The 25,711-nt window shown below is 38.2% G+C and overlaps 1 protein-coding gene across 2 annotated transcripts in view; it reads left to right on the top strand.

The window, feature by feature from the left end:
• The window catches only part of LOC139946483 (uncharacterized), a 68,274-nt gene that overhangs the window by 23,928 nt on the left and 18,635 nt on the right, over positions 1–25,711 (top strand). For both annotated transcript variants that reach the window (XM_071944149.1, XM_071944150.1), the window contains exons 15-18: positions 1,119–1,237; positions 1,881–2,015; positions 2,304–2,412; positions 4,533–4,653. In XM_071944149.1, coding sequence (XP_071800250.1) covers positions 1,119–1,237; positions 1,881–2,015; positions 2,304–2,412; positions 4,533–4,653 — 484 coding nt within the window. The remainder of the gene's footprint in view (positions 1–1,118; positions 1,238–1,880; positions 2,016–2,303; positions 2,413–4,532; positions 4,654–25,711) is intronic.

Genomic DNA, 25,711 nt, shown 5'->3' on the forward strand with positions numbered 1-25,711 from the left:
TCTAGCTCAGGTATTAATAGACCTCAGACCTGAAACCTTTTTAGGCATCTGAAAGCACACAAGTTTGTGATTTTTTTTCCATTTTCTCTTGCTACCTTGATGACCAATTGAGTCTAAATTGTCACAGATTTGTTATTTTATGCATATGTTGGGATACACCAAGTGAGAATATTGGTCTTTGACAATTTACCAAAAAGGAAGATGATGCTCCAGTAATGACTATAAAAAGTAATGACTATAACAAACTTACTTGGTAAAAAGCACTGTAGCTGTTGTTAGAAGAAACTATTTTTAGAAAGTATTCCCTTTTGAGGTAACGTGGCTTGGAGAATTTTTCACCCAAACAAGCCATATGCACTCGAATTTGAAAAATCATGCATGAATTGTTTCTCAGATTTCTGAGGGTGTTTTCTGATTTTGACAAAAGTTGCACTTGAAAGGTATCAAACACAGTGGCATACAAGGTGTCATTTGCTTTTGTATTTATGTGGAAGTGTCGTGGCCGAGCGGTTAAGAGCAGCGAATTCAAACTCTGGTGTTTCTGATCAGCAGAGTGTGGGTTTCGAATCTCCAGCCGTGACACTTAACCATTGCTTCATCCTTCGGATGGGACGTAAAGCCGTTGGTCCCATGTGTTGTGTAACGCATGTAAAAGAACCCAGTGTACTTATCGAAAAGAGAAGGGGTTCGCCCCTTCGGTGTTCCTGGCTGGGGCTGCTGTATGTGCCGTAGCACCTTGTAAACCCTTATAGGGTGCTAAATAATTGGGTCTCAGAATTCATCACTGAAATAATCTTTCTTTTATATACTCAGAGCCTTGAGTACCTTGTTTGGTAGAAACATGCGCTATATAAGACTTTGATATTATATTGAGTTATCCTCAATATTGCAGTTGGATATGCAGATAAGCCTTCAATGATGACTTTTTTTCCAATCTGTCAAATTGTTTCATTAATATTGTCATACAGCAAGTATTTAATACTATTGCTGGACAAAAATATGCATTTTACTAAACATGTAAAATGCATGTAGAGAGATGATGTTCCAAGCTCTCCCTGACTTGATTTTTATTTTTCATTTTATGACTTTGTTGATATTTTTTCTCTTTATTCGTTTAGATTGAAATGTTTCGTAAAGATGGGATCCAGTCTGTAGTCTTTAGCCTGGGTAGAAATCTAATGGCCACATTACAAGACGAGTCCCACTCACAGATACACGCTTTCCACTCACCACATAGGTTAGTCATCAAAATATTAACTATCATTCATAAACACCGTGGAGAGTTTATTCACTCCTCTACCGTTGGTGACTACAACCATAACCCTTTTTCTTTACCATTGGCAGCTTTAGTTGACCAAGATTTAGGCACAATAATAGGCATTCAAGCCTAAGTGCAAAGGCCATTTGAAATAAAGCTGTAGGTTTGTCCATCTTATTCACCCTCCATACCCAAGCTTACCATCACTTGGAAGTGAAAGATGGGATCTTTCCAATGATGGTAAACTGTAATAAGGGTGCTGTTTGCAATCTCTTTAAAATGGAGTGGAAAGATCCGAAAAACCAAAAAGCTGCGGAGCGCCATTGGTGGTGTCCAAAAAAGTGTTTGAGTTAATACAGATCACATTGTGAAAAGAAAGACAAAAAACTAAGACATTTGTCAGCCAATGTCAATGATTTTTTTGATAATGTGAATGGGAATTTATTAAGTGAGACAATATTAATTGCTTTGAATAAAGCTTTTTGTTGTATAAGAATGTTTGCTTCAATGTCTGAATGGTCAAACTATTCAGTCACCCATGATTGTTTATTTCAAAACAATGCAGTAAGAAGGTTAACTAGAAAGTATTTTCTTTTAATTCGCTTCTCTTTTCTACATGTAGGTATAATTTGAAAGAGGGTCAACATTGTGAGGATGATGTTGCTAGTTGCACTGATCTCATTGTGGAGTTTGTACAGGACCATGGTAGACTCCCAGTAACACATCTCACATTGACTGGGTTCCATACCCATAGTGGGTGAGTAGATATACAATGTAGGTGCCTGGGTGTTATGGGATTAGGGTTGCACTGATCTCATTGTGGAGTTTGTACAAGACCATGGTAGAATCCCAGTGGGTTCGAATCCCACTGGGTTTGAATCCCACCCGAGTACTATGCCTGTGATTTGTTCATAGAACTCGGGGGAAGTACTGAGTATACAGTGTTAACACACATCAATGTGTTAGGGTAAAAACCAAAATTAATATAATATTCTTTTTCCCGATGCAAATTTAACGTCTATTTTCTTCTTCTTTTTCCCACCAGAGCTAAGTTTGGTGAGCACCACGAGAACTCAATCTTTGAGCATGATCTACCTGTGCTGATAGCTTTAGCAAACAAAGGACATTTAATGGATGGAGCACAGTTCATTGAAGTAAGTTACAGGCCTGTATGCTTCAGTTTTGAAAGGGCAAGGTCACCAAGGCATTTTCTCCTTGGTAATATCGCAGCCTTATATAGCGCACGTATCTACCAAACAAGGTACTCAAGGCGCTGAGTATAATACAAACTTTCAGAAAGATAGGTTATTGCAGTGATGAATTCACAAGGGCACCCTACCCGTAAATTGTAAATTTCTACTGGAGCATTTCAGGGGCTCCAAGGCAACAAACCATGGGGCATGGAAGCAATCGCCTTCATTGTCACCGTAAATTATCAGGCCTGATGTTATTAATGGTTGATTGTCTCCCAACATGGGAGGGGGAGGGTAGGGAAAGTTGGAGGAAACATACTCGGCAGAAAATCGTAGAAGAATTTTTGCCAGTACGCTACAGATCCCCAATATGAGCATGCAAGTTGACTAAAACTACAAGTAGAACTGGTGATTTGTTTACAGGTTTCCTCAGGCTTGCGAGCTATATACAGTGACTAAAGACACTGGACACTATTGGTAACTGTCAAAGACCAGTCTTCCCACTTGGTGTATCTCAACACATGCATAAAATAAACCTGTGAAAATTTGAGCTCAATTGGTCGTCGAAGTTGCAAGATAATAATGAAAGGAAAAACACCCTTGTCAACCGAAGCTGTGTGGTTTCAGATGCTTGATTTTGAGACCTCAAAATCTAATTCTGATGTCTCGAAATAAAACTCATGGAAATTTACTTCTTTCTCGAAAACTACGTTACTTCAGAGGGAGCTGTTTCTCACAATGTTTTATACTAAGTTACTTGTTACCAAGTGTGGTTTTATGCTAATAATTATTTGGAGTAATTACAAGTAGTGTCCACTGCCTGTAAGGTCCCTTATGAGGCATCCCTGGTTTCATTACCAAAAATGTATTAAAATAATACCATTGGCTCAGTGCTATAAGGTTGTCACTTGCAATTTCATGTGTAAATTTGAAGGAAAACAAATAATACAACTTAATTTGTTTTCCCGAAAGATAGAAAACACTTTGGAGACCAGTCTTGATCAATTAACTCCATATGCAATAAGCAATTTGATGAAATCCATACAAACTGCACTAATGACCTTATAGTCCTAAGCCGACTGCATGTACAATGTATGCGTCCCTTGACATTCCAAAATGGACTTTTCAATCTGTATCTGTATTGGTCTCCGTACAAACACCTGTTGAGGTTGTCGTACGTCGGGTAAGGGTCTAAACGCAACGCAGCTTGGCAAACCATTAGTTGTTGTAATGCGCTTTTTCTGTCACTTGGTGGATGTTGAACGAGTCTAGCGCAGCCTTAAATGACTTAAGGTCAGGTGCTGTACGGATGTCTTGGGGAAGTAGGTTCCACTCTGGCAAGGTCCTGGGGTATAACGAGAACTGGTAACAGTCTTTGTGGGCACGGATTTGTTTATATGTATAATGGCTACTAGATGATCTTGTGGTTGTACCGGTGCATGAGTTGATATATTCCTTTTTATTGTTAGGTGTTAAACCAATATGTTTCTTTGTAGACGGATGTTAAACAAGATTTAGTCCTTCTGTCCCGGAGTGATTCCCAGTTGAGGTTTCCTAGGATTGCAGTAATGCTGGACTCACGGTTGTAATCACGAACTGTGAATCTGGCAGCCCGATTTTGGACCTGTTCAAGTTTCTTAATGTCTGTGTCGAAGTGGGGATCCCAGATAGTAGAGCCATACTCGAGCAGTGGTCTGACTAACGTTTTGTATGCTATGGATTTCACATTGCTATTACAGTAGTAGATGTTCCTCTTTAGGAGCCCTAACATCCTGTTGGCCTTGGAGCTTATTTGACTAATATATGTGTTGACCATTTCAGATAGTGGCTGAGATCAATTCCTAGGTATGGGTGATGTCTAACTTCTGCAAGGTTTGAGTTGCCAATATGGTAGCTAGACACAATTGGTTTCAATTCAATAGAACATTTATTTCCACATTTGCACATGTAGGCATCATCCTAAAAGCCAAGGCTTGTGGTGGATGTGCCCGTTACAACAATACAAAACAAAACAGGATAAACAGCACTAAGTTGAAGAATAAAGAAACGTATTTAATTGTCACTTCGACTCCATGTTGCAGGCCCTGACATCAGCTGCCTACGAGTTATACAATAAGATGGTGTTTGTGTCCATCAACACGGATGAGTTCCCCAAGTGGGCGTCTCGCTTTGTGCCTCTCGGTTACCGCCAAAAAGTTCTTGGTAAGCTCCTCCCTTGCTCTCACTTCAACTTAATTTTTGTAGTGGGAGACTTTTGAATGCTAGGTGGCAGCAGACTTACTAGGTAAATTTCCATTGTATAGGTTCATGTCGTTTTGATCATGCTCACATTTCCAAGGATTAATTGACCTGGTAAGTCTGCTGCCACCTAGAGTTCTCAAACGTCTCCCATTTCTTCTTTGACTGTTGACTGGTAGACTTGGCCCCTGTCTTTATCCGCAAGGATAAAGACAGGTACCTGCTATTCAGATCCAGTGATTCCATTGGATACAATTATATCATTGGATATACCTGCACAGTGACATGAGCTTTCCATAGATGCCTAAACAGTACAATCCTATTTCGTCCGCCATGGAATTTGACTGCGTATCTCTAAGTGAAATGAATGTTGGTCATAGGTGCATGTACACGCCGGCTGGAGGCCGGTCCCTGGCGTTATTCACGAGCCTCGAAGTGTGACCTCGGATGTTCAGGCTAGTTGCCTAGTCCCCTGTCTTTATCCGCAAGGATAAAGACTGGCACGGTTGTTACAGACTTGATGATTTTGCTGGACACAATGATTTTATTCGATAACGTGCAGTGACGTTAGCCTTGCCCAAGGCAGTTGAATTATTTGCTCGGAAAAAAGACCGCCGCTGTATAAAAACCCACCCGTATTCACTGTGCGTAACATCGCACGACACGATGCCCCGTACACTATCCGCATGCGGAGGCCATCAGGCCCACAGCCTTGTAGGGTCTGTGTTGAAGCCACTGACCTCATTACTATAATAAGCAAAGAGTTCCCACGATCAGCTCATTACCATAATGCCCGCGAAAGACGAGATATGTCTACATCACACACCACCACCACGGACGCTCAGCGAGCATGATAGGCGTGCGCGATTGGACGTCAAAATGAATAATTCACTTGCCTCACATCCTGTGTTGTCTGATAGGTCTGACGAAAGATATACATATTCATGAACTGCATACTAGCATATCCGAGAGCCCCCCAATTTTTTCCACAAGTGGAAATTTTTCCATACAACACATTAAACCCAGAAGTTACAGACCCGACAAGGCTGTCGGCCTGACGGCCTCCGCATGCGGTTAGTGGTACGAGTGCGGATGGCTTGTGTGCACAGTAGTCGTACGATGTGACAGTGTGTATACGGGTGGGTCATGCGGTGTGATCGCACGCATCACGCACAGGGTATACGGGTGAGTTTACAGCGGCGTCTTTTCGGAGCGAATAATGCGACTGCCTTGAGCAAGGTTACCTTGACCAAGATTGGTCCCCTCCGAAGTGACTTGTTTGTTAGCTACACAATCAGCAGGAACATTTTTTATCGTCTACTGATGCGCATGTGTACAACGTATGCAATGTTGTTTTATTCACACAATGTAATGTGTGTACCTGGCATGTACACTACTAATCTCTGCATTGTGAATGGATGCGAAGCAACTGGCAGAATCCTGCCAGTTGCTCAAGGTACAATGTATATGGCATTATTCACAAGCCTCAAAGTGTGACATCCGATGAGCAGGCTATATCAGCTGCAAATTAATTTTGGTGAATTGTTGTCCCTCTATGTCCCCTCTCCTAGTCCCCTTCCCTTTCAACCTTTATACGCAAGAAGTAAAACTACATGTACATGTATGTTACATCAGCAAGGGTTTTTTGGTCAGATTTTCAGTAGTTACTCTTAGGTGAAAACATTTATTAAGTACATGTATGTTCTAAATCATCATGCCATGCTGTCCTGTCAGGGAAATTGACACATCTTCATGTAGTTCCCTTAAAAAAAAAAATTTAAAAAAACAGTATTTTTCTGTATCATAAAAAGCACATCCAATCATCAGGTAATAATCAAAATATTTGAAACAGGTTTTGAGAAAGAGGAAGAATAAAGTGTTTCTTGAATGTCGAGAGAGGCACAGGGAGGTGGCCAGCCCTCTTATTAAGAAGGACAAGCATTCACCAAAATGCAATAAAAGAGCAAAATCCATATGATCGTAAATATAAAGTGATTGATTCAACTAACACTTACAATACAACTTTTAAAAAAAATAGTTTTACAGACAAAATAATACTCAACAAGAGTACCCCTCAAAAAGAGTATCCCTCCCAAATAAATAGTATTTGGAGCTTGACCAGAGCCACAACTATTGAGAAATATTTATTGATAATAATGTGCTTTCTCTTGCTCATTAATATCAATTGTAGACTTCTTGTCAAACACTACTTGATGCGTAAAACAAATAAACAACACTACGTATGTCGAATGTGGCTATTTCGAGGAGTGCTCAACTTACCAAACCTATCTCACACATTTAGATTGGATCCTGTGATTGATTAGATAGTTTTAGCAAAGTCATACTTACCCTTACCCAGAGATGCAATAATTCTCTTCTAATTCTGGAAACAAACATTTAAGCCCTTTTAACTTGGCACGGTGTCGTCAGTGATAACGTAACCCATAAGCTAATTATGATTAAAGATTATATTATAATGGCAACAAAGATAGCATTTCCTAAATAGACTTAAATGATTATCAGAGTGCAGTTCAGCAAAAGCTGGTCTTTAGTTCCACAGAGGCTCTACATGCACTGGCTTACTTCTCTTTTGTATTCCATAACACGTATGTTTCATTTGTGTTCTTGAAATATCAGAAGTTCTTTAGAGGATGTCGTCACAGACATTGCTCAGTGGATTGTTTGTTTTGTCAAAGGCAGTGGACACTATTGGTAATTACTCAAAATATTTGTTTGCATAAAAACTTTACTTGGTAACGTGTAATGGGGAGCTGTTAATGGTATAAAACATTGTGAGAAACGGCTCCCTCTGAAGTAAAGTAGTTTTTCGGTATTTTTTCTTCCATTATTATCTCGCCACTTCGACAACCAATTGAGTTCAAATTTTCGCATGTTTGTTATTTTGTGCATACATGTACGTTGAGATACACCAAGTGAGAATTCTGGTCTTCGACAATAACCAATAGTGTCCAGTGCTTTTAATTGTTTGTTTCCATTGTTCGGCATATTGAGTGACTCGTTGAAGTTGCTTTGTTCCAATAGCAACCATCCCCTGGTCATGAAAGAGTTGCTGTTGGTTAGGTTGGCATGAGTGCTCGACCTCTATGATAGGGTTTGGTAGGTTGGGTCTTCTTGTCCAGGAGTATTGACAGAGGAGTGTCTCCCCTAGTTGCGTGTCCGATTAGTTGTGAACGTTGCTTTTGTAGTGTTATTGATGCTGGTGTGACATTAAAGGTGGATGGCAACTTAATTGATTGGTTTTTGTATACAATGTGTATGGTATGCTGACTTATAGCCACAGTGTTTCAATAAAGATCCAGTAAAACTCACTAAAAGTCAAATTGAATCTTTCAGATGAATTCAAAGTCTACTTGTTGAGAAAACAGCAAAAAAATGCTATGGTATTTCCACATCCATGTTTAGTCTGGTGACAGCGGGTACCAACCTTATTTTGTGCCGCTGCATTTGTGAATGGACATTAACCCCCATAAATCGTGAGAAACGCTTCATGCATGAGTAAAAAGTTTTGGGAATTCTTTCTCAAAATAGTTTATACTATCAACAGCTGCGGTGCTTCTCACCAAGTAAGTTTTTATGGTTTGGAGTATTTACCAATCTATCAGTCTATAGACCAATCCGACGCGCACCGGGCGCGCAAGTGTTGAGCACCGCGCACCATTTGCTGCGGTGTCTTCAGTTCCTAGTTTATGCACAAAAAGACACCGCAGTTGTTAATTTTTCAATAAAGGGCGCTACCAATTTTGTTTAAACGAACACACTTCAGTGGGCATTTTTCATTCAGAAGCAGCAATGATCAACCTCTTCTACAGTGCGACACACATGGGTCTCATAACTCATAAACTTGTCTCAAAAAGAATTTTTTTTTGTTCAAGCAACTTGAGCACTGTCAATCAGTGCTGCATGTAATAATACTCCAAGTCAGGTTCTGCCCTTAACATTTTCAGTGGCTAGCTAAAAGTATGCTTTCCTTCTAAGGTCACATACAATTAGAGTAATTTGTTTGATTCATATCCGAAAGACACTTCGATAAAAATACAATGTACATCACAAATTCCCTGTGCCATCTTTACACCTTACATGTAATTAGTGAGCTTTTGGTTCACTTATTTGTCAATGAGCTGACCTTAGGTTGTTACTCATGATGTTTCATTATCTCTAATAACCTTAATTTAACCAGTATTTGATCAAGCCGTTACATCTGTTGACATCAGTGGGTAAGGTCGAAACTCAGTACATGGATGCGCTGATTTTAATAAACCATCTCCTATGGAGAGACAAGATAAGTACCCACAGGGACAAACTGCACTGACATTTATAACATTTTTTTTTCTCGATGGGGTCCATCTGATAAGCCAAATGGAAAGGTTACTGGGGGCTTTAAAAAAACTTTCTAGTCAGAAGTAAACATGGTAAATGACTTCAAGGCACTAGACACCTTTGGTTAGTGTATCCCAACATTTGAGCATAAAATTGCAAATCTATGAACATTTGGACTCAATTGGTCATTGAAGTTCCAAGAGCATAATGAAAGAAAAAACAGCCTTGATGCACAATAACTTGTAGGCTTTCAGATGCATAATAAAAGACTTCAGGGCTGAGGTCTTTTATTATTTGAGTGAGAAACTACCTCTTTCTCAAAAACTATGTACTTCTGAGGGAGCCGTTTCTCACAATGTTTTACACTATCAACAGCTCTCCATTTCTCGTAAATAAGTAAGTTTTTATGCTAACAATTATTTTGAGTATCTACAAATAGTGTTGTTTTCACCAAACTCGTCCTAACTTAGGATTAATCTTAAGATTTAGGACGAGTTAAGTTCCGTATCCATCGATGTTACGGCACATTGAACCCATCCTAAGCTAGGACGAGTTACCCATCCTTCTTTTTAGTGTTTCGTGAAATCGGCTGCAGGGACTTTAAGTTTGTGACAAGCTCCGCCAGGGATACCCTTCACGTCAGCTTTAGCGTGATAGAAGCCATGTCCATGACACACATCATGGGTCATGTTGGTTCTGATTGCATTGGATGGTCTTGCCACATCTTATGCCATCAATTGCACTGAGCAGACCCATTGATCAGGGTGACGCAGTTCCACAAGGCCCCCTCCCCTGCCTCAATTATAAATAAAATATTCACGAATTGTGAAAAATAAAAAGCTTCTTTGGTTGGAAGTGGATAAGTGAGACTTAAATGTAATCCTCAGCAGACTGTGCGAGTTGTGAGCAGATCGAAAATGGGAAAACAACTAAGAGGAAAGAATTAATTGTCTATGAAATAAATTATATTTAAAAAATTTTGAAAATGAAAAGCTGCTTTTGTTGAAGTGGAAGATTGAAATGTAGTACTCAGTAGACAGTAGCCTCAAGCGTGTTGGAAACAACCCAAAGGATTGAACTACATGTAATTGTATATGAAATCAAATATTCTTTTAAAAATTCTATTTGTAAAAATTATTTAGAATATAAATACCTATAGCAATTTGTTGTATATAAACAGTTTCAGTTTTTATAAAATACAAACAGTTTATTAAAGTTAACATTAAAAAATTAAAACTTAGTAGGACTCCAGGATGCTTTTTTTTTTTTAGAAACCCCATTAGCCAATCATGACCATGCCTGAATTTGTGCAACCATTACATAGGTTTAATGATATCATGAACTAAAGTTAGGCAAAATTGTTTACAAGTAACTGGAAACGGAGGTCAAATCTTATTTTATTTGGGGTTTTCTGTATTGAAATCTGAAATTTGTTTTAGTTTCATCATCTATAAATTCTTATCTACTAGAGATTTAATCGCTAGATTAAAGAAAATGGATAAAAAACAAAACCTTGGAAAATGTCTTTAGGGAAAATGTCTTTTGGGACAATGTCGCTCTACTAAACATGCCTGGCCACGACATGCCAAAACTGTAATGATACGTGAGACATTGAATATTAAGAGTATATATATATATTAAGAGTACTGAAGCTGCAGTATATCTTGTCGTAATCTCAGTGATGATTCAGACAGGAACACCTTCTCCTAATGTACTCTGATACTTGACTCACGTCTTGACAGTAGGGGACAACTTTTGGCACTGACACAATTTTTTGCTAACCCTTTCCCCCTTCCTCCAAACCTTTTGGCACTGACGGACAGATAGTTTTGTTTTAGTTTTTCCCAGAACTGTCTGTGGATACCAGTCATTCATTCTGGGGCATTTGAGGGCTTTAAAAGGTCAATTTGTGTCAGGCTTTGGAGGATCATTTGTGATCTCAGTCTTGTTTGGGTTTTTAAATTGTTATTTTATTTAATTTTTGTTCTTCTCTTGTTTCAAGGGTGTTTTGTTGGTGTTGTTTCTGTCAGGTTTTGAATTTGTTTGAATGTTCTACTGGAAAAGCCTTTTTTGTGCAATCTCTGTTTTCTTATGTTTTAGTATTATATTTTTTGTCATTGGCAGGGGGCTGGTTGTATACATCTTTTGATGAAAGTTGTTAAGGTTTTAAAAACCTTGACAACCCCTGTTCAGCTTGTATTCCTTACAAGTGTAAATGTCCAAATAAGATTTTAAGAAAAGCAATCGTTTTAAGCAATCTCCCTCCCCTTTCATCCAAAACTCCCTCCCAAGTATTAGGCCTATTTGACTGAGCAAATTACATTTAAAGACACTTGACACTATTGGTAACTGTCAAAGACCAGTCTTCTCACTTGGTGCATCTCAACATATGCACGAAATAACAAACCTGTGAGAATTTGAACTTTATTGGTCGTCGAAGTTGCGAGATAATAATAGAAGAAAAAACACCCTTGTCACCTGAAGTTGTGTGCTTTCAGATGTTTGATTTTGGGACCTCAAATTCTAATTTTGAGGTATCGAAATCAATTTGCGGGAAATTACTTCTTTCTCGTAAACTACTTCACTTCAGAGGGAGCCGTTTCTCACAATCTTTTATACTATCAACAGCTCTCCATTACTCGTTACCAAGTAAGGTTTTCTGCTAATAATTGTTTTGCATAATTACCAATAGTGTCCACTGCCTTTAACAGTATTATCAGTTTCATGAATCATCTATAGATTGTTTGCTTCATCCAGACATATTAAGATATATCCGAATACATGTCGGATACGTGCTGTGCTATAACCACCCCTTCTACACCCAAAGGCAGCAACAAAGATTTAACCAAGTCCCTTTTGTAAATTTTCTTTTCGCACTGCCTTTAACTTCTGGGTAATCTTGGTGGTCTAGTGGTAAGTTTAGATGCTCTTGAATTGGCAAAGGTGGTTGGTTTGAATCCCACTCAAGTAGTATGCCATTGGATTTTGTTTAAAGGCAATGGTATTGGTAATTACTCAAAATAATTGTTAGCATAAAACCTTACTTGGTAACAAGCAATGGAGAGCTGTTGATAGTATAAAACATTGTGAGAAACTGCTCTCTTTAGTATCGTACTGTTCAGGTAGTTTTTTTTAGAAAGAAGTCATTTCTCAGCTGAGGTCTCGAATTCAAGGCGTTTGAAAGCACACAACTTGTGCGATAAGGGTGTTTTTTCTTCCATTACTCTCTCGCAACTTTGACGACCATGTAAGTCCAAATTTTCACAGGTTTGTTATTTTATGCATATTGAGATACACCAAGTGAGAATACATGTACTGGTCTTTGACAATTGCCATAGAAGTGTCTAGTTCCTATAACAGGAATTTTGAAAGTATCATAAAAATACAAGCTTAAAATTACACATCAGTGCAAGGGTAATACCGAATGATCCTTTTCATTGTTGTTGTCATTGTTTTGGTTTTCTTTCTTGCTTGTTTTTCTACATAGGCCTATATTTTTATATATTTTATGTACATTTGAAATTTATCAGTCACTTTCTTGTTGAGATATACATTATAGGGGGGAGTGTGGGACAAATATAATAATTATAATATTTGGTATGATTAACCAGTTAAAGGCTTCCAACCGGAGCTAGACATATATTTGTTTCCTGCCTTAGCCCGAGGGGTAAGTCGGTTTGTTCCCCTTCTTTAGTTTCCGTTCATTAATTATTTGGCGGTGCCACACGCCTCCTGAAGAGTTTGTGCCACACGCAAGTTTACATGGTTTAGGGGGAAGAACATTCCCACATTTCAGGATGATACGTAGGAGGGTTGGGGTTTGGCCTGGTTAATATCCCCTGCCTTCAATTCCAAACCAGGAAAGAAAAGCCAATTTGGACTTGTCGAATTTGGTTGAAGGATTCCAGCTTGACAGTGTAGATAGGGGGTGTTCTGGGCCTGGCCATGAGGGTTGCAATAGCCAGGTTTCTTATGTGTTGTCATGTTGAAGGGGGGTTGGTGATATAGAGGATACAAGGTGTACACCCTTGACTAATCTAATGTACTCCATGCCCCATCTTGTGGAGTTGGCATTTGTTGTTCCTGTGCTGCTGCTATCTGTAGTTTAATGATCCGTCTGCACATAGATTGCTATCTGTACAGTCTCCTGATGATGACTAGAGCAAATTAGACGAAACGTTGAGACCAATTCAAGAACTACATGTACGTGTAACTCCGTGGTAGTGCCATTAAGTACTGGTAGTGCCGTTAAGTACAATGTACGATCCTATGAGCTAAAGTAATAGTCCCAGCCAATTTTCTATACCCTCCGCCCGGGTAGTAGTTAAAAAGCAGGACAGTTCTGTTCAGAAATGAGAAGTCTCCCGAACATCAGATAAATGTACTCCGCAGCAGTAGAATATAGCGAGACAATTATCTTAAGAACAAACTCTACCTGGCATTTAGATACACACATGGTGTTAACCGCAAACCAAATATTCTTTGATACCTCATGCATGCAATGTCACAAATCTTATAAACAGGACCTTTTCAATGTTTGCGTGTCTGTGATGAGGAGTTTGTTAAAAAAAAAGGGTTTGTACAGGATTGCTCGAGCTGACGTTTATTTTTGCGCTCAACCATACATGAAATAACAAACTTGTGAAATTTGGCTCGATCTGTTGTGTGAGTAAGGAGAAAATAGTGGAAAACTATGCACATTTATAGCATTTAATGTCCCTAATTTTTGTTAAATATTCAAATTCAGCTATGGGTTTAACAATTGTTTCTAAAAATGTCTAGCTTAATCTGATACGTGGGAGTCGGGACACAAATATGCAAAATTTTCAGCATGTAAACACATTGTCTTTAATTTTGGTTGTAACAACTGCAATCAGCTTATTACAGCTTTTGTTATAGGTTTTCAGTTATAGTTTTCTTGAGTATAACTTCATTTCAGAGGAAAATATTTCACAGAAAAGAAAAGATTTTTTCTTCATAACAAGTAAGCTATCAGACCAAAATTAAACAATGATGTCTTTATCCTTACCAACATGACAAATTCTGCCATTTCTGCCTTTTTGAGAGTCAATTCCTTTTTGCATTTTGACTTCCAAATTTTCTCCCAAGGTAGCGGGCAGGATAGGCGCGTGTAGGAGCATTGCGCATTGTGCAAGGGGTGTATAGTAATACCTGAAAGTTTGGTTATATATCTTTCAGTTCCCAGCTGGCCCTCTTGCGCAAAACTAACAAATTTATCCTGTAGAGTTAAGATAACCACATTACCATGAACGTAGAGACGCTATCCTCAACTTAAAGGAACGTTACAGAATTGGTAAGAAACAAAAATCATGAAGATCACAGATTTACCTACAACTTACACGGTCTAATGATGATAATAGTTGGAAACATCCCTTGAAATTTTTCTGTCCAAAGTGTTATATTGAGTGAGAAATAATTAATGTAACTCCACATGAGGAGTTTATCGCTCAGTGAGCGTTTTATTCATTTTTTTTTGGCATCGATGCAATGCAAAATGTGCAATCGGTTTTTCACTATTTTCTCGTGACCCAGATGGCCGATCGATCTCAAATTTCTACAGGTTTGTCAGTTTATGTATATGGTGGATACCAGAAAGTGCTTACACTGCCAGCAACTGTTTTGTTATCAAAAACCAGTTCTGTAATGTTCCTTTAAAGGCAAACTAGTCCAACAGTAGAGTCTTGACTGCTGAATAAGAATCAACACTCTTTATCATTGCTGCCTACAGGAAAATCTATATTAAGTTAACAGAACTTTTTATCTTTTTACTTGCAAGCTTTCCTGGCACGGTTGCCAACCTACTTAAATTTGACCCTGGTCTCACATTTAAGAAGGGGTCTTTCTTTTGTTTGTAAAATCAGCTGTTGATGCAACGTTAACTTACCAGAGAACTGTTTGAAGAAGAGAATTAAAAATTCTCAGAAAAGTGGACAACCATATTTAAGGAGGAAGGAAATGAAGTCAAGTAATCCGTTTCTTATTTGTGTTAGGTTTAGTTTTAAAAAAAAGAGCACAGAAAGATTTTTTCTATATCAAGTTTAAAGAGGGGCTCCAACTCCAAGATCAAATTCATTTTTTTATCTAACCGTTTTGCCATTAGACAATGAATTTTGGAAAAAAACATGTTAAGTCTTAAACCTTTAACTGCTAAAAAGAAATGCTACTATTTTAGAGCTTATAATGCAACTTTTGTCAAAATCTAAAATGTTTGATGACATCACTTTTCGAGATGGTTTGTACATTTTTGCACAGAGAATTTTGAGTTAACTTTTTCATTTTTGATGACATTCATCAAAACAGCATATCAGGGGTTGCCCTTAACTTTTTTTTCAACTGGCCAGCAGGACCAGTTGGCTTGATTTTTCACTGGTCCGCCAGGTTTTTGACTGGTCCGTCAAACTTTTTATATGTTTTTTTAACTAAAAAAATACTGTTGTATACCAACTGCTCGATTTTTAATCGCTGCTATTTCAAAATTCAACATGAATTGCAACGTCAACTTAACTGCACTGGAAGCCATACTTTATTTATGTGTACCAAGTTATTGTGTTCGTAAGGGGGCTCACTAATTTGAGAGTATTTTTTCTTTAAAAAAAGTAATAACAATAATCTTATTAAAATTAATTTAATAACAGGTCAAATTATTTGTGAGAGCAAATTGGAAAATTTAACATGATCTTTATTTAGGTAATTTTTTAGTCTACGGTTTATTGTAAGCACTGGACATCGAAGTATTCCTAAGTACGAAGAACATTTGTATGAATTTGTTTTTAATGTTTTACTTAACAAAAAACCACTTTAAAACCGACTGTTAAAAATATTAACTTTTTATGTATTGCCTTCAAATCTACAGTGGGGAGGGTTTACGTGCGATCACTTAAGTTATTTTATCATGTATAAACATTGCCTGTTTGTACTTTTAATAAGTATTCATAAACATAATACATCGTACCGATAACCGGAGTTCCCAAAATCTTCCCACTTTCGTCCAGAAAAAAACCCAACAAAAAGTAGACATCAAAATAGTTGCAACATCCATGGAGAAGCATACGAGTTTTACGGTATTTTTTTTAATTATGTGTATGGAATGGTCGGTGCCGGCGTCTGTTTTGTGATGAAAAAATTCATTTAAAAGCAGCAAAAACAACTGCGCCTTTGTTAAACCATGGAGCCAAACTAGATCGCCGAACGATCTCCCGCAAAAAAAAAACAAGCCCCAAATAACCAAAAAAAATAAGCAAAATCAGGACGGAAGAACCATACTAATCCCAATTAAATACTCCTTTTTGCTCATCCAGAGTATCCTAACTTTGTAATTTTTGTTCAATGAAGCCTCACCGTCTCGCTTGTTTTTCGTAAACACGCTAGACTCTTTTTCCCACACGGAAATCTGCTCCGTTGACGACGACCATGCTGCTGCTGACAGAATGCGTTTTGCTTGTGGTCTTTTGTCAAGGCGATTGAAGCTAGTTTTGTAAGCTATCGCGTACTTTCACCAATAGAGGGCGTCTATTCTCACGCTATCGAATATTCTGAAACGCCCTCTAGCGTCATTAAAATGTTTCTTACACTTTTTGGCACACGTGAACTAATACGAAGACTACAAGCATTTGCGTTGCATGATGGGATTTTGCGCTGTGTGTACATGTGTATGCGTTATCGTGGGAAGTTTGCCAGCGTTCAGCGGCACTTCGGGTGATTTTTTTTACGTTTTATCCAAACCTTGAGTGAATGTTTGTACGTTTTATTCGAGCCTAAAAATATTTAAATAATAGTCATAGTTCTGTAGTACCGCTGCCGATATTTTTGACTAGTCAGCCGGACCAGTTGGCAAGGTGTTTTAGCTGGTCCGCCGCGATTTCTACTGGCATTTGGCCAGCGGACCAGCGTTAAGGTCGAACCTGCCATTGAATTTGACCTTTAGACTGGCACAACAATTCCTCTTTGGGATGCATAGACCCAAGCTTTCGAGATGTTTGATGAAGTCATGTTTAAAGACACTGGACACTATTGTATTGGTAGTTGTCAAAGACTAGTCTTCACAGTTGGTGTATCTCAACATATGCATAAAATAACAAACCTGTGAAAATTTGAGCTCAATCGGTCGTCGAAGTTGCGAGATATTAATGAAAGAAAAAAACACCCTTGTTGCACCATGGTCACATGAAGTTGTGTGCTTTCAGATGCTTGATTTCGAGACCTCAAATTCTAAATCTGAGGTTTCAAAATCAAGATGGTGGAAATTACTTCTTTCTCGAAAACTACGTCACTTTAGAGGGAGCTGTTTCTCACAATGTTTTACTATCAACCTCTCCCCATTCCTCGTAAAATCGAGAAAGGTTTTATGATACTACATGTGTGTAATTATTTTGAGTAAAATTTGGCTCTGAAAGAGTATCAAATAAAATGGCATTGTGCATCCGTTTACTTTGAGGTTAGAGATCAATCCTTTTTTGTCCCTGCTTTCACAAGGTCCCTATCTATAGGACCATAAGTGCCTCACTTAACTCAATTTGACCCTGGGATCTTTGGGATATTTTTCAAGTAAAAAACTTGCACCACCCATCTGTACATCATAATGTAGAAGTCCTTGCCTCTGTTAAACCCTTGGGAGGAATGACCCAAGACAGGAAAACTCATTTGATGTTTTAATGTAAGTTTTCTGTAATATTTCAACCTAACTGGATATTTCAACATTGTTTTTCATAACTAATTCCCAGTAGATGACGGAAAAATTATGGTGTGCACATGGTCAGTGTAAATATTCTCCCCCAAGCTGTCATTATTAATTCATATTTCCCCTTGTTCGACAAAATATGTATCTGCAAATATGAAACAGTGTCAACCAGGGAACGTGCGGTCTGTCAAGCTTAATAATTTTGCGAGCTTTGAGAGAAAAATTAAGTGTTTTATTATGACCTCACCACTTAGATTTTATTAAGAAATGTGTTGTGATAATGTAAACAGTGGTCATCGGACATCAAGTTAAATTATGCGTAATTACCAATGAGAAGGTCCAAGCAGTTTTGGGACATTGTCCAGTGAGCTACTTTGGCCAGTGGGCCAAGGATGGATCCCTGAGGGACTCCCATTGATAATGAAAAGAATTAATAGTGGTTTGCCAGCATTTGGGTCCCTGTACAGGCTGCTTCTTATTAAGGGACTAGGGCAAGGGTGTGTTCATTAAAGTCACCTTCACATCAGATTAATATACAACCAAGACTAGGGGTACTACATTCTAATGAGTAAAACATACCAGTGTCCGCACTTGGATTATTTAACAATTAGGTAATCTAAACAAATCAAGTGAAATAAGAACTCATGAGGGTGCTGCACTAGTGACCATTAATGTGACAAAAAACATGACCTAACTATGTAAACAATAGTTGCAGAGAAGTGAGTCAAATAAAAGTAACCATTTCTGGTTCTCGTTGTCAGGTACATTATTGTTAAAGACAGTGGACACTTTTAGTAATTGTCAAAGACCAGTCACTTGGTGTACGTGTATCTCAACATATACATAAAATAACCAACCAGTGAAAATTTGAGCTCAATCGGTCGTCGAAGTTGTGAGATAATAATGAAAGAAAAAACACCCTTATTACACAAAGTTGTGTGCTTTCAGATGCTTGATTTCGAGACCTCAAAATCTAAACTTGAGGTCTCGAAATCAAATTCGTGGAAAATTACTTCTTTCTCAAAAACTACGTCACTTCAGAGGGAGCCATTTCTCACAATGTTTTAGACCATCAACCTCTCCCCATTACTCGTTACTAAATAAGGTTTGATGCTAATAATTATTTTGTGTAATTACCAATAGTGTCCACTGCCTTTAAGTTCCAAGCCCTTTGCTGGTTTGAATTTTCAAAAGTTTAAAATTACTGCAAATACTTACTTGAGCTTTTATTTTTTCAAAGGACAAGATTTGCAATGACCCTATACATGTATACAATGTAGCCAAATATCTTTCTCATGAAATACTCTGACTGTGTGCCAAATTCCATGCTAAGTAGCATTAAAAGTTTAAAGGATTTGGGTACCTTTTCAAAATGTCCATAGATTTACATTAAACTTACAGGGTTTGAAGATAATGATAGTGGAAAACATCCCTGAAAATATTACTTACTGAGGTGCTGTAGTTTTTGAGAAATGAGTAAAACAATGTCATGAATATACGTTTGTAAATGATTAAAATAATTTTCGTCTCATGAGACGAAAATTATTTTCATGACATTGTTTTACTCATTTCCCCAAAACTACAGCACCTCAGCACGTAATATTTTCAGGGAAGCTTTCTGCTATCATTATCTTCAACAAACCGTGTAAGTTTAGTGTAAATCTGTGGACAATGTGCTTTTTGTTCTACAAAAGTTACATAGACCCTTTAACCCAGAATGTTTTATTGGTGTTACCAGCTGTGACAATGTACATGTAGGATTGGAACTGCCTCTAGCTACCAGGCAATCTCTGTAATTTATCGGTAATATATCAGCTCTTGAATGGCACAGTTATGTAGGTACTGGCTTTGAATCCTACCCGAGGAAACATGGCTGTGGATTTTGTTTTTCACAAGCAATGTTTCCAGCATGCTCGTATCCTTGGGTTGGGACACACTTCAGAGTCAACGACAAATTCACCAGCTAACAACACTTGATAAGATGATCAAATGGTTTAATCAAAGCCGACCAAAGCCACATTTTAGAATCAAAACCGCAGAGGGCAAGAAAGGGCAATGCCAATCAGTTCAAAATACCCAGCATCTCATGTACCATCTACGAACAATCTTTTTTACCAAGAACTCTGAAATTATGGAATAATCTGCAATACAAAAATCCCTCATAGATTCCCAATACCACCAAATCTTCAAAAGCAATTACATTCATAATTTAGGCCTAAACAGAAACAACCAAAAAGTGAATTAGACAACGCTCTCCTGACCTCCTCCTACACCAAGTAACAAGTACCAAGCACAGGGATCGGGAAAGTACCAAATATACAGTGCTTTACACACAATCGGTATACATGTGTTAAAACCAAATTACATTCCATCCAGCTTTTGAGCCATGTTTTTAAATTCATTAGCTCGCTACATAAAAAACACGGATTACCTTCTCAGCTCTGACTTTAGCAACTTGATATTTCAACCGGCAGCTCCCTGTTCTGCAGATTGGCATTCTAGGAAATTTAATTGTCAAGCCAAGTGTTTCTAAGGGGTGAATGATTCGGGATTGATGTTAGTTTATTTGTAGCCAGGACGGTGGGGAGGGTTAGGAGGTGCCTACCCCTGTAATTAAACAAGAAGTTGTTGGGATTTGCAGAGGGGGTCATAGATTAAGTTTAAGGATATGAAATGTCACGAAGCGCTATTTTGTCGAGAGGGTGGATTTGAGATGTGACGCTTTGGTTGAAATGGTAAAGGTCGGGTTAGAATGCCAACAGGGGGAACGTACGGACATCAATGGTGTAACTGTGCATCAGTTGTAAGAACTGGATTATGAGAGTGATTAATTTACTGTAGTAATAATAGTTGACATTTGTTTATAGATGCTGGTTTGACGCTCATTATGCTTGCTGGTTGTGACACTTGTATTTGTACACTTGTTGTAGCGGGCTTGTACACTGTTACGTAGGATGTTGAAATGCCTTATATCCAGCACACAGAGCTGGATGAAAGCAATGGTCAAGTGCACTGGACTCAAGCTCTTGTGTTTCTGATCAACAGGGTGTAGGTTCGAGTCCAGGTCTGAACACTTGTCTCATTAACCAAGATGTTTTAAACCATTATTGCTTGGTCTTTCGGATGGGATGTAAAGCTGCTGGTCCTGTGTGGTGTGTAATGCATGTAAAACAGCCCTCTTTTCACAAAGATAGTCCTAACTTAGGACTAGTACTAGTATTCTTTAGGAGCTATTGAAAACTTAAAGGCACGGGACACTATTGGCAATTACTCAAAATAATTATAAGCATAAAACCTTATTTGGTAATGAGTAATGGGGAGAGATTGATAGTATAAAACAATGTGAGAAGCGGCTCCCTCTGAAGTGACCTAGTTTGAGAAAGAAGTAATTTTCCACAAATTTGATTTTGAGACCTCAGAATTAGATTTTGTGGTCTCGAAATCGACCATCTGAAAGCACACAACTTTGTGTGACAAGGGTGTTTTTTCTTTCATAGTTATCTCGCAACTTTGACTACCAAATGAGGTCAACATTTTCACAGGTTTGTTATTTTATGCATATGTTGAGGTACACAAAGTGAGAAGACTGGTCTTTGACAATAACCGATATTGTCCTGTATCTTTAAGACTAGTCCTACATGTAAGTTAGGACGAGTACAATAACTCTTAAAACTGTTGTGCCTGTCAAAAGGTCAAATTCAATACCATTTTTTATTGAATATCATTAAAATTCAGGAAACATCTAGAAATTCTCTTAACAAAAATGTAAAACCATTTGTTTTGAAATGTGATGGATTTTTACAAAAGTTGCATTTGAAAATAATCAAACACAGTGGCAGTTACAAACATTTTAACTAAAAGGGAATGTAGGGCCTATACGTTCAGTAATTATTCTAATAAAAGGTTTTGGTTATCAGCCTGCAGCAGCTTTAGTTAGAAAAAAGTTTATTGAGAAACATTTCACTTCAAAGTAATGCAGTTATGGAAATAAATATGAGTTTTTATGCCCCAAAACTAGACAGAAACGCTTCTCTAAAGTAAAATTAACTGTAGGGTTGAAACAAACAATTGGTTCTAATTACCAATGGACCGTATGGATTAACCCCTTTTTGCTATGAAAGTCGCCATCTTGTAGGTCAAACCATACGTACGCGCGTCTAAACGCGCACATCAATGGAGCACACAACACGCAGCATTCCTGTTTTGATTTCTACCACACATGCACGCACACCACCACGCATCACGTTATAAGGCAGATAATTGAACGGTGACGTCATATTCAAAACGGTCTATTGTTTACATCACCTTTAAGGTTTGAGAATTGTGATTTTATTTTTCAGCGTCAAAAGAACTCTGTGTATTTGGAATACATGTATGAGTCAATCACAAAACTGAACATTTCCCGGGAGCCCTTCTTTGAGTTGAAACACAACCCCATAGTTGGGATTCGCTCAGTATACATGTACGTCTCCTGCATTATTTGCCTTGGCAGGCCATCACCGTGTCATCACTATTATGACAAGTGGCATTCCTCATCTCTCACAGGAAGCCAATAGTTCAGAATCAACTCGGCTCTCCTGTCTTCAAGACCCCCTTGCTACTTAAAGGCACTGGACACATTTGGTAATTGTCAAAGACCAGTATTCTCAATTGGTGTATCCCAACACATGCATGAAATAATAGTCTGTGAATATTTGGACTCAATTGGTCGTTGAAGTTGCGAGAGAATAATAGAAGAAAAATGCCCTTGTTGCACAAATTTGTGTGCTTTCAGATGCATAATAAAAGGCTTCAGGCCTGAAGTTTTTTAATATTTGAGTGAGAAATTACTTCTTTCTCAAAAACTACGCTACTTCAGAGAGAGCCGCTTCTCACAATGTTTTATACCATCAACAGCTCTCCTACCAAGTTTTTTATGGTTACAATGATTTTGAGTAATTACGTACCAATGGTTATCCAGTGCCTTTAAAGTGGCCTCTATCTTGTACTTCCCAACGTTCCCAGACGTGGAAATGAACTTTAAAAGTAGTTTCATGTCAGGACTGCCTTTTTTTATGGAGCATGTTTGCGGTTGATCTGCTTGTGTAAAGTGTTTATGCTCCCAATTTCCTGAACTTAGTTACGGAGGGGTAGTGACTTGGCATATATGCCCAACAGCCATATCCCCAGCTCTGGGCTTGTTCTTGCAGCCATGTAGATCTAAGATGGTAAACATGACTCTGCATTACATGGTCTGCACATGTACAGGTACATGTGTAGGCTGCATGACTTTATGTAGGTTACAAACATGTTGGTTGCCCCTTCCACCCTCTTCTTCTTTCAGGTGTGTGATTTCTCAGCATTTTTCCTGATTTCATGTATTTCAAAATATGTTTGTTCTCAAATTTTCTTAAAAGAAGTAAAACAGTCACCAAAGGTAGAAACAAGTATAATACATGTTTCATTCAACCCTTTTGAGATTGAAGTCTGCTAATCAAAATATATTGGAAATACTACGTATGCTGTAATTCTGTGATTAAAGTCACCTGGAAATAGAATTTTTTTCTTTCAAACATAAGAGTATATATGCTTACGAACAATAAAACAATTTTTTTAGTAATTGTTTGTCACGATTTATATGTTTAAAAAATATATAAAGTTGTTTGGGGGGCTGACTCCGCCTACCCCTTTTGTGACGTCAATCGAGGCAGACTTTGCCTGCAATGCGTGTAGTAAACACACGTGCAAAGTACATGTACGTCCAAGTCATGAGTTGGTCCCTTCAAAAAGTGTTTTTCTGCATTCAGCAGCAATACACCTCGGCATTGCCGGAAAAAAACAATTTTTTTTTTTTTTTTGAAACGTACAAACTCACGATTTGGTCTGTACATGTACTTTGCAATTGTGTTTACTCTACGCATTACAGGCAAAGTCTGCCTCGATTGACGTCACGAACAGCGCCCTCTCGGGTCGGGGTTTACTCTTAAATTTGTAAATAACATAAGAACTGATTTTTTAAAACCTTAGCTAACTGTTTATCCACATTCCACTCATCAAAACACATACATTAGTGACAAAAGCTTTATTTTGAAAAAATACCACTTCCAGGTGACTTTAATAACAAGTTTTTTTCTAATGGCATCCTCAATAAATCGATAGTGTAATGGTGTTGAGTGTTGTGGCCATGAGCTATACTGCATTTGACTCAAGCTCAGATGGTTAAACCATTGGAGTGTGTGTTCGATTCCCGACCAAAACACTTGTACTCCAGAGCAAGGCAATTAACATGATTAAGCATAATTGTTTCTCTTGACCCAGGTGTATAAATAGGATCTGAGAGGCCATGACACAGTGTTGGAATAACCCCTCAGTGCTAATTTAAACAACTTTGGTTGTATGCTCAACAGGGAGATGAGAAAGTTAGATGAACGGTCTAAGTATGACCGGGGTCTAAGTATGATGAGGGGTAATAATGTGCTGAAGCAGCTTGTTGTAGCTACGTAGAAGTAGGATAAGAACCAAGTATAACATCTGCTCTCGGGGTAATATAATGTGAGGGGGTGGTTGCTTCAAATCCATTCCAAGAATATTTCTGTGGATTTTTTTCTCAGACATGTCAGATGGGGTATTATGTACAGTGCTTATTACACAACGGTATAATAAAATTGGTGAAACCATAATCCCAGGTGTAAGCTAATACTAGATCTATTCAATCAGTTTTTCACCTATTATTCCATATTTTGTGCACTAAACTGTCAGTAGAATCCAAGTCGACTGGATAGCTTGTGAGCATAAAAACTTGCTATTTATAAGCACAGTTAAATTGTGATTAATAGAAACTGGTTACCAGCCTAAATTTCATCAAAGTTTGCATTGTTGCAATATGTGCCCACTTTGTTTTTTGCATTGTAAAGAAGTTTGCTGAGCAGTATTTTCTGCTGTTTGAAGTTGTGTGGTAGAAAAACCCCTCTTGCGTCATTCCACATAATTTCCAATGAGATCATACACCTGTAATGTTCCCCCTGTATAATCCTTTGCACCCATGCCAGGAACTCTTACAGAGCCACGTGGGTTCAGGTGAAGTAGAACACAGCCGTTCACAATTTCCTCTCTCTACGAAACTCCAGTGTTTGATACTGATAAAGAATATTGGGGAGGCCCAAGTTGTGACTACATTGCTTATTCATTGGGTAGCGATACTGTTACAGTTTTAAATAATGTATAACCCGCTGTATAAAGTAATTATACCCGCAGCTAACACATAGGATTGGAACTGCCTCTAGCCACCGGCCTAGCTCTGTTGTCTAGTGGTAAGACTAGCAATGCAAAGGTTGGTGGTTCATTGAGTAGTGACTGTTACAGTCTAAAGTAATGAATAAGTCATTGTACCCGCTGCTAAAATAGTATAGGATTCAAACTGCCTAGGGCTAGCTCTGTGGTGTGGTGTTAAGACATCTGCCCCCGATTTCACCAAGCGTTGCGACGCGTCGCAAGGGCGAGTTGCGACCGGTTACACGTCGTAAGTTGCGAACTCGTCGCAGCCGCGTAGTGTCTTATAGGTCTGCGACCAATCGCAAACCCTACGATGCGTCGCAACTTGCGATGAGTTTCGTGAAATTGGGGGCAGCTCTAGCAATACAAAGGTTGGTGTTTCGAATCCCACCCGAGTGATTAACCTACAAAGTTTTTTATTGCAGAACTCTGGAAAGTACTGAGTTTACAGTGCGTAATATATGTTGGTGTAAGGGTTAAAACGAATTATGTTCTTTATCCACAATGCAAAATTTACAATATTAAAGATGCTATGTCAGATTTGTTGGCCGATTTGACCCAAAAATCTTGATTTAAAATTCAATAGGTATTTTGATGGGGGTTGAGAAAGTTACAAGCTTTCATTTGAGCCATTGCTCGAAAAAGTCGCTAATTATTTGTAGCAGTGAAACAAAGTGCTCAAATTTAGTTTTTGTCGGGATCCCGACAATATATCACGTGACCAATTCTTACATG

The sequence above is a fragment of the Asterias amurensis genome, chromosome 13 (genome assembly GCF_032118995.1).
Source record: "Asterias amurensis chromosome 13, ASM3211899v1".
Classification (NCBI taxonomy): Eukaryota; Metazoa; Echinodermata; class Asteroidea; order Forcipulatida; family Asteriidae; genus Asterias; species Asterias amurensis.